This window comes from Astatotilapia calliptera, chromosome 5 (assembly GCF_964374335.1).
Source record: "Astatotilapia calliptera chromosome 5, fAstCal68.1, whole genome shotgun sequence".
In the NCBI taxonomy this organism is placed as follows: Eukaryota; Metazoa; Chordata; class Actinopteri; order Cichliformes; family Cichlidae; genus Astatotilapia; species Astatotilapia calliptera.
In genome coordinates, this window is record NC_137426.1 from 29666586 (window position 1) to 29676718 (window position 10133).

The window sequence follows — 10133 nt, forward strand, 5'->3', positions numbered from 1 at the left end:
ACCCAGACTATGGGGTTAATTGTAACATTTCACTCTTTGTGTTTGAGACCATACCATGCAATGGGTAATTGTGCTGCAGAGAAAATAGCTGCACTATTTAATAGTTGAGACATGTAAATACTTTGCATTACATTTTGAATCCACTACCTTAAAAGAGCTCCAATTTACAGACAGAAATGTCAAAAATGTTACAACTATCCCCGGTCTCCCCTACTAAAACTATGACCACAGAAAGAGGTCACAAAGACTGTCAGGTAAGAAGGGATTACCACCAATGCAATGGTCTGACTGGACCCTGCATTCATAAACACAGGACGCTCTGTAGGTACCCCACACCCATCCGTGTGATTAACACAGAGCACTTCACTGTAGAATACAGCAGCCCCTCACCCCCGTTTTCTTATTCTGAACTGCTCCTGCCCCTCCCCAGACACACCGACCTTAGTAGGATCCATCCCCAAGTTGCCATTAAGACGAGCGCGCAGCTGTGGCACACCGAAGACCCACGCGCAACGGCAGATCATCAATGAATGATATTCGGTGTAGATAGGTGGCAGTGTGTTTGGTGTCAACCACACGCAGGAGGTATCTTTATGACGAAACAGCATCTCCGGTTTTATCTTTCGACGAATTCGAAGCGCGCGTAAAAACTGAGCTAAAATAATGTTGACAAGCGCCTTGGCAAAGATACCGTTCCTCCTGTCGTGGGGTTACTTAGTGCTGGCCACGCGGGTCGCGTTCTCCAACTTCTCCGTGGACAATGAAGTGCGCTCCAGCTTTATCCAGCGGCGACTGAGGGGCCAGGAGCGCAGAGAGATGCAGCGGGAGATCCTCTCCATCCTGGGGCTGCCGCAGCGTCCGCGTCCGCACGTGCACACCAAAAGCAATGCCGCCCCAATGTTCATGCTGGACCTCTATAACACTATTAGTATAGACCCAGAACAGCACAGGTATTCAAACTACGAGACCGTTTTACCAACGCAGACCTCCCCACTGGTGACCCCACAGGACAGCCGATTCCTAGAAGAAGCAGACACGGTGATGAGCTTTGTCAACCTCAGTGAGTAGAGCATGTGCGACTTTTGAAGTCAGGAAGTGTGTTTACTTGGTTTTTAGCGTTGTATTATTTGATTTAACCTGTTTTCTCTAACTCCTCCATGCTTAGATATATATTTAAGTACCCTAAGATTATATCACTTTTATGCACCAAGTCCACGTCGTTCATCCACATCTGAAACTCCTTCATATCCAAATGACTAAGTTACCCAACCAACTTTGTTTATGTGGATGGTTTGATTTAGTCATCTCAGAATTCAGTTTTAGAATGAGCCCTTTCTCTTTTTTAGTTCGTTTCCGGCAGCTGCAATACAACAGACAGCATTAAATGTTTCTGTCTGTCTCTCGTTTTTCTTTTATAATCTGTTGTTTCTGACTCTTACTTTTGGTGACTTTCTTTAGTTGAAATCAAGCATTATGCATTCCAAGCTGTAAATGTTATGACAACATGTATGTATCTGGTTTCCCCAGAACCCCTTCAAAGCTCTCAGGGAGAGGCTTTAGCATTGCTTAGTTTCACATGACTAGAAATTGAACAGGCATTTCTCAAGTTCAAGGGAGTGAGAGATGAGTCGATGAAGACCGAGATATAAACTGCATCTAAGCATGGTTATTGGTTTAGTAATCTTCCAGGTGCCTGTGCGTGCATTCTTCCGTGCTTGCTTGAAGGGCAGTGGGAGCTTGGGTTTATTCAGACATTACTGAATTTATAAAAGGCAAATCCTGCTTTGTTTTCCATGGAGATTGTGTGGAAGCTCCAATATTACTATGGGAAATCAGCAGACCACATGCTGTTTGAGTGTGTGGTTACATCCCAAACCAGCTCTGATCTTTGGGCTTGCACAGTGTTATTTAGGTCAATGTGCAGAGAGTGGGGTTTGGTCACCTGAAATATGTCTCCAAGAAATCATTAACCTCCCTTTCTGATTGGTTGTCAGTGGCATCGAACTGAAGCTTTATATAACAGGGCCTATTAGAGTTATTTCTTTTCCAATGAGCACATAAAGATGTAGTTAATACAAAACATTTGGAGACCACAAGAAAATCTCAAACATAACATTTTATGTCCTCAGTCCTGAACTTTTAACTGACAGTCCTTAGCTAATGAGATCTGGAAAGCTGTTTCTGAAAACCAACAGCAGATTTGTGTGGTTTCACATTTGAGAACTTTGATTTTAAAGAGCAGTGAGAGGGGGGGACAGAGAAAGAAACAATGAGTGTGTATTATTTTGCTGTCAGGCTCACCACAGCCTCTTGTGCAGGCTCCCACATCGTGCTAAAGTGACTCTATCTTGGTGGTCTCTCGATGATTGCTTCAAGAGTGAACTGGATTACGGTATTTCCCTTCCAAAGACCGCAGCTTCCAATATGACGGAGAGCTGCTGCAACTAATTTTATCCTTTTATATAAATCCGGCCAATCTAATCAGTGTCTGTAAGTGATGTGAGTCGTGTTAGAGAGATGGGTAAAGATTTATAATGCGATTCACAGGTGCAACATATAAACATGCTTACTGTCACTATAAAAGGCAGCTATTGTGCTCTGCACATTTTCACTGTCTTTATACTGTTCTGCATTTCTCTGCTCCTCATCTTGACTCCTTGTTTACCACTTCTGCGGTCTTTCCCCTGACATGTGTACACACTCATCCAATATGCTTTCTCTTTTTTTCTTTCTTTTTTGCATTGACCACAGCACACCTGCAGAGCATGAGAACAGGCTTTTTTTTTGCACAGAAATGTCACCATGTTTAGATAAGATGCAAGAAACTCTTGTAGCGGGAGGAACGACTGAAGAACAGATGGATTATTGTGTTTTTCGAGAACAAGCAGGAAGACATGTGCTTGTTCTGCTAAGCCGATTGAACAAAAAAAACAAAATTCCATTAAGATAATTTTTTTCCACTCTGAAATGTATTACTGCCTTGTGTGTTTGTGTGTGTGGCTTCTCTTTTACGTGTTAAAGCAGATTTATGAAAAGGCTTTCTCTTCTTTGTCTTTGATAGTTCTCTTTCAGGGTTGTTAAACATAAAGGTCATGGATTCATGGATCTCGAAGGAAATTAAATATTTTATTTGTCATCACCTTTTATTTAAACTAAAGATAAAATGTTTCTGAAATTAATAGACTAAGTTGCATATCCTGTTTGTTTGTTTTTTTTAGTGCAGATTTGTGATCCATCTTTAAACTCCCATGCTGTGAAGAAGACACTTACTACAAAAATTGCAATAGGTTAATAGTGGCTCTGCAGCTATGTGGCCCTTTAGCGTTAGGGGTAATCCAAAGTGTTGAAATGCCTCCCAGAGGGAAGTTTGCATATCTGAGGTCTGATCTCTGCAGCTAATGGTCCCTAACGTAAACACACCAAGTCCTTACAAGCAATTATTGCTTTCATAAAATCACCCCTCTCTCCCTTCCAGCATTTAATTGCGGTCAAACAAATGACTAGCAGGGTTCAGAATGCACTGCTCTTAACGATGAGCGGCTTGTGCGTGTGTTTCTGCGCTAAGTGTTTGTAGACGTCTGTGAGTCAAAGCATGTGTGAGAGAGCTCTGCAGTGCCATGAAAAAAAAAAAGTTTCTAGCAATCGAGATCTTGTAAGGATGGATGTTTTTTTTGTTTTTGTTTTTTTTTTAAACAATAGTGTGCTCCATCAGTTGGAGTACAGGATGATGTCATTGCTGGTGATGTAGTGTGTACCAGTGAGCAGGATGTGTTTAACATGGCTAATCGCTGCTCCCCTCTGCTGCACACCTTCAGCAGAGACCCTGGCTGCTCTGCTGTTTCCAAGGACAAGCATGTTGACTAATGCTGTAAAAACATGACACTGGCAAGCTCCAGGAAGCTTCAGGGTCTTTCTAACCACTATTCATTTTTTTTTTTTTCCTGGAAACTCTGAGTGTTGGAGAGCTTCAGCCGGCTCAGGACTGGGCGGAAACCTCGCAGTGTCACCAGCTACTGCTGCTCCACTTTCTCCTACAGTCAGGCTGAACTCACCGGATGGCGACGTATTGCAAAACGATCAGGGGGCTGTAATGGGCACAGACACTGGGTGTAATGGCACATGTGAATTTGTGTGCCTCTCTATGCTTTATGTGAGCGTGTTTGTAAAAGTACACTAGCTGCTGTGGTTTTCCGGGCTGCGCCTTAACTGGGCTTTTCTTGTGGTCAGCACATGTGTGCAATTTAAACAGGGAGCCAAACTGAGCCATGAGTATTTTTTTCTTCCTTTCCTTCACATTGGCCTGTATGGCAAACTTGGCTAAACTGATGTTTAGATCAGTCATTTTACTCATGGCAGCAGGATTTTTCCTATTTCAACCCGAGTGCTTCCGAGCTGCGGGCAGAGCAACACACATCAGAGAACTGACTGAATGTTTTGAGAGACCACAGTTGCTTTACCATCTGATTGCACTAAGTGGTTTGCCTTAGTGCCTTTTCAGTGTCTGTGCAAACTTTCTTTTTGAAGGTCAAAAGGGTTTTTTTTTCACCTTGTGTGTTTGTGTGTGTGTGTGTGCCTCTGGGAGAAAACAATAAACCGTTTATTATGGCAATGTTGTAACCAGATGGTCTATAAGGGGGATAATCCTTTTTAAAGCACATCAAAGCCACCACCTGCTCTTCAGGTTTGTCTGTTCGTTGTCGTCTTGTAGTTGATCAGGATCAAGATCTTCTCCTCCAGCGCCATGCTACAGAGTTTCGCTTTGACCTTTCACGTATTCCAGAGGGAGAGGCCATCACAGCAGCAGAGTTCAGGATTTACAAGGATCTCATCCAGGAGCACAGTGAGAACAAAACATTCAGAGTGAGTCTCTACCAGGTGCTGCAGGATCCTCCAAATGGGTAAAGAGAGTTTCTTATTTGCTCCTTTCTCTGTTCTTAATTGATATTATCATATATGTCAACCCTTCTTTTTTGAATTCATTATTTCTCTGATCATTGAGCTCGACTCCACGGTTTGAGTCCTCTTGCTGAATTTCAACAGGCTAAACACTTGTTTTTCTTAGAAAATGGGTTGTTGGGCTACGTTTCCCCACAGCTTATTTGTGCTGATGTTCGTGTCAGTACTGCCACTGTTGACACAGAAATTAGTGTCAATTACGGAAATACAGTGGTTCTCTCAGAGTGGTTTACTCTCACGCTGTCTGAGAAAATCAGCTCCCAGGAGACCGGTGTTTATATCACACAGCTGAAGCTACAAAATGACACCAAACCATCAACACGTCAGTTTTTCTATTACTCAGTTATCTCTCCATCATGCCTCCGGGTTTTCTCTGCCAGTGTCTGATATGTTTTTAACTTTCTTTTTATTTTCCTTGTTGAAAGCCGCAGGTGAATTTACACACCAACTTCCCTCTAACCTCAGGGAAAAGTCTGTTTTGTTTTGTGTTGCATTGTTAACACAGATGTTTTGAAACTAACCAGCGAGCTAGACCTGAAATAATAATTTGATCAATAAATTAGCAGTTTCAACATTTTTATTTCGATAACTTAATCATTTGGATATTTTTTTCAAGCAAAAATGACATAAAATCCCCCAGAATAAGCTTTTCACATGTGGATAAAAACTAAAACTCACTACAACATTAAGATTTCCTCTGATACATTGATGTAACTGCATACTTTTCCTGTGTATTGCATTAATTTTTATTAACTTGCGGTAACTGGCAATTCCTAGAGTTGGTCATCTTTTTTAAAAACTTTATTTACATGTACATCAGGCTTTCTCACTGTCTGAGGCCTCATTGGATCTTTTTAAGGTCGTTATTTCTTTGGCTTTGAGAACTCAAAACTTTACAATAACAACCATTAAATCACATTTATTATTTAGGCTGCTAATGAGAATACTGGTATTGTGTCAAAACATTAATTTGCAAAGCAATAAGAAATTATAGATACCAGTGTAATATAAAATAATGTGGTGTATGTCATAAGATGCCTGATTTACTGATTCTTTTACATTTACATTACATTTTTATACCTTCAATGCCAAATTAATGTTTTGAATCTGAAAATATTTCCATTAATATTCTTCATATTTGTTGCTTTTGAGAAGGTGCTCAAATTTTGGTTTCACAATTTTAAATAAAATCAGACTTTTGGAACCATCGAAAATCCACAGATTTTAAGACCCTTATGATGGAAACTTTTAGAAATCCTGCTGACACAATTTAAGATTTAATAAAGGGGGGAAAAAACCCTCCAGGTTTGTATTTCAGTCCAAAGAGAAACTCATGGAAATGATCACAGGCACAAACAACACCTACATTTTGTTTCTTGACTGACCCCCAAAAAAGAAGCCAAAACTGTAAAAGTCAGTCTCTCAAACAATTTCTTTCTGAGATTTGTGGAGCTAAAACTTAATGTTGAGTCTTCATAATTAAAACGAATTAATAAAAACGAATTAAAACTAAAGATAAAGATTCATAACAAATACAGCTTTTCTAAAGAAAACGTGTAGAGACATGACAAACATCCAACTGCAGAGGACCAGTCATTAGAAAAATGATTACGACAGGATTTACAAAGAAACTCGTACTAGGTTTTTATATTTGGTCAGAAGCTTGTAAGATGGCTGATAACACACAGCACCACCCCGTCGGTGTATTTCACTGGTCCTATTGTATCAGCTGAATTAAAGCCGGTCAGCAATGATTTAAAATCATGGGTTTGGATAAAAAGGGGTCATGTGCCAGCCAGTAGGTGTAGATTAAAGTGTTTTATCTGTGAGAGTGGGGCTGCCGGCAGCACCATTGTCATTCAGACACACAAAAGCCACTCCACACAGACGAGCAGGCAGCAGGACAAAAGACAGACGTCTGAAACTCAGACTATAAACAAAGCAATTCTCTGTTGAGATCTGCCCCTAAGCGGACACACATCAGCATTAAAGTGCTGCTTTGATAACATTCAAAGTGGGAGGACTGCATGATTTAGAGGGGTAGCTGTCAGGGAATTTAACTGAGGTGATGCTTTTACATTTTAAATTAGAACCGTTTCATTCGCTTCCACTTTGCATTTATTTCCTGGAAATGTCAGCATCATATAAAACGCTGTGCTGTTAAAGGAGTGATAAAACCACACACACACACACACACACACACACACACACACACACACACACACACACACACACACACACACACACACACACACACACACACACACACACACACACACACACACTGCTGCAATGAATTTTTCCCTTCAGCTTGGACTTCAGCAAATGAAATGTGTCCACTTAGATTAAACTCGAGTCTCTAACCATTGACTGGTACAGTTTCTCTGATCCGTCTCCATCGTGGGTTTACCCTCAAACACATTGCTGAAGCTTAGCACTTTAACCTCACTGTAACTGGTGAACTTCAGCTCCACTGTACTGGTATAGTGAGCTTAAACAAAACAAAAACATAACAAGTGGTCCAGTACTTCTGCACTCTAAGTCGTACAGGATCTCACATATGCTTTTGACATTTGTGGTGTATTAAATACTGAAAGCCAAACATTTTCCCAAGCATACCACATTCCTTTAGATGTGTTTGTATTTTCAAAAACGTCCACGGGTTCCATAAATTTCACCGAGGAATGAAATCCATTTGCAGTGAAAAACAACCCATCATGGTGGGGTTTCACTGCATTTTAAGTTGTGTTCTGTGGAAAAGTCGATCGACTGAGTCCGCCCGGGAAAGATTTTACTTTGCACTTGGAGCTTTTCTGCACTGAAATCCCTCGAGTGTGTTTACATTTCATTCTGTCCTCAGTGACTTGGAGCTGTTCCTGCTGGACCGGCGAGAAGTTCTGGCTTCAGAAGAGGGATGGTTGGTCTTTGACCTGACCACCACGAGTAACCTGTGGCTGGTCAACCCTGAGCATAATCTTGGCTTGCACTTGGTTCTTGAGGACAGTCATGGTCAGTGATTATCCAAAATTGATTCTACAAAACTGAAAAATGGCGTGTGATCCATGGTAGTAATATTAAATAAATCAATAAATAATTGATTTCTGCAGGTCAGAAGAGAAACCCCCAGTTAGCTGGAGTGGTAGTGGGCAGTGGGCCTCAGGACAAGCAGCCATTCCTGGTTGTCTTCTTCAAAACCAATGAGGTGCGACTCCGCAGCGTTCGTTCAGCCAATGGCCAAAAGGGGCGCCAGTCAAGCCGCTCTAAACCCCAGAGGACTGTTCAAGATGCACTGAGGGCAGTGGAAGCTGCAACAGGTTACTGAACCCCTAAACCCTCTTTTCCCAGATGAAGACGACCTCCCTTGTACCCTTAATGATGAGTTTTGACAGCTCAATGTCAATAAAGACGTGATTTGACATTTTTCCAGGGGCAGCAGTAATAAGCTGTATAGGTAGAGCTCACCCTGACTAACATCTGATACACACTCAGTCATTTTGTTCTGAAAACAGGCCTGAAATATAACAGAAACCACTCAGTTCAAAAAAGGAATGCAAAGGTTACTCCTCGTAGGCGTCTAAAGAGTTAAAATGTCACTCATGAGCGGAGTCATTTCAGGAGCTTTAAGAACCTGTTAACTGATATTTGCTTTTGTTTTCAGCCAATATCGGCATCTCTAAAGAAGGATGTAAAAAGCACGAGCTGTATGTCAGCTTCAAGGATTTGGGATGGCAGGTAAAAACTAAAATTTATCAACACTTTTTTGAAAGCATTTCTTCAAAAGTGACAATTAACAAACACTTAAAAAACCTCTGACCAGGACTGGATCATAGCACCAGAGGGCTACGCAGCATATTACTGTGAGGGAGAATGTGCTTTTCCTCTGAACTCCTACATGAATGCCACCAATCACGCTATTGTGCAAACTCTGGTAAGCCTCAAACGATCCCTGATTAAAGGCATTTCCTCTGTAGCCTCTGCTCTCCCTGAGGATATATTTTGTATTTCTTCTGTGCCACAGGTGCACTTTATCAACCCAGAGACGGTGCCCAAAGCCTGCTGTGCCCCAACACAGCTCCACGGCATCTCTGTGCTCTATTTTGATGAAAGCTCCAATGTCATCCTCAAGAAGTACCGCAACATGGTGGTCAGAGCCTGTGGCTGTCACTGACTACTCATATTCCCATCTGTGACGCGTACAAATCCAGAGAGATGCTGAAGAAAGGCGGAATCAGAGCGACGATTAACTGACTGGTCACCGGAGAGCTCTTGCCACAGAGCTTTATTCTGGGGGTCTGTTTTTTTTTTTTTTTTATATGACCAGCAGCTGAGCCAGCTTTAACCACTACCACAGCCCAAATAGAGCTACTGGTCACAAAAAGGGATTTTATGGATTTTGTTTTCTTTGTAACGGATTTAATTTTTTTTATATACCTTTGTGTGAAACTAGAGAGACTGCACCGAAAGGACTTCGAGCAGTGTGCAGAAGTTTCATAAGCTCAGAAGGAACCTGTAAAAAGTACTGGCAGTGGTGTGCGCTATCATACATGCAACAAACATCTCTATTTGAATTCTTTTTAAAATAAGAATAAAGAGTTTTGTCTTTTGTGGTAATTTAATTAAAACAGACTTTACAGCTCATAAAACTGTAAATCTTCCTCTTGAAGCCGCTCACCATCGTTTTTGGCTGAACCTGTGTTTAGATGAGAGAAATGAAGGCAGTGAGGTAATGCCAGTGGGATAGATTCATAAACATTGCAGTTGTTCAGAGATTTGCCAAAATATTAAACCCACTCGCAGGTGAAGTAAAAAGCATTTAACTGTGTTTTCATAATGAAATGTTCTGCTGGGAATCGTGTGAACGTGCCACCCACCTGAACATTGTCGCAGGCCTCACTCAGCAGGACAAATCACTCAGGAAAACGCTTAAGCATCACAGCAGATTCCCTAGATCCCAGTCTGGTTGAGCATCAGTGGGCTGACCTGGAACAAGGCTGGTCAATGAAGGCTCTGACTGCTAACCTGTTCAATCCACACGACCTGCTACGAAATCCAACATCACTCCTCCATCTGCTCTATCCACACTTTGTCTGGTGTCAGAGCAGAGCTGCAGCCGGACTGTATATTTTATCGCATTAAGAAAGTCTAACCAAGATTTCCTTTTTTTTTTTTCCTCAAAC

The 10133-nt window shown here is 41.6% G+C and overlaps 1 protein-coding gene across 1 annotated transcript; it reads left to right on the forward strand.

Annotated features, from left to right (window-relative positions):
• The first annotated feature begins 444 nt into the window (after positions 1–444).
• On the forward strand, positions 445–9599 carry LOC113022850 (bone morphogenetic protein 7). The gene is made up of 7 exons (XM_026168731.2): positions 445–1060; positions 4709–4898; positions 7817–7965; positions 8064–8270; positions 8615–8688; positions 8774–8884; positions 8975–9599. Exons 1-7 carry the CDS (start codon positions 664–666, stop codon positions 9122–9124), a joined length of 1278 nt encoding a protein of 425 aa, XP_026024516.2. The 5' UTR covers positions 445–663; the 3' UTR covers positions 9125–9599.
• The last annotated feature ends 534 nt before the right edge of the window (positions 9600–10133 follow it).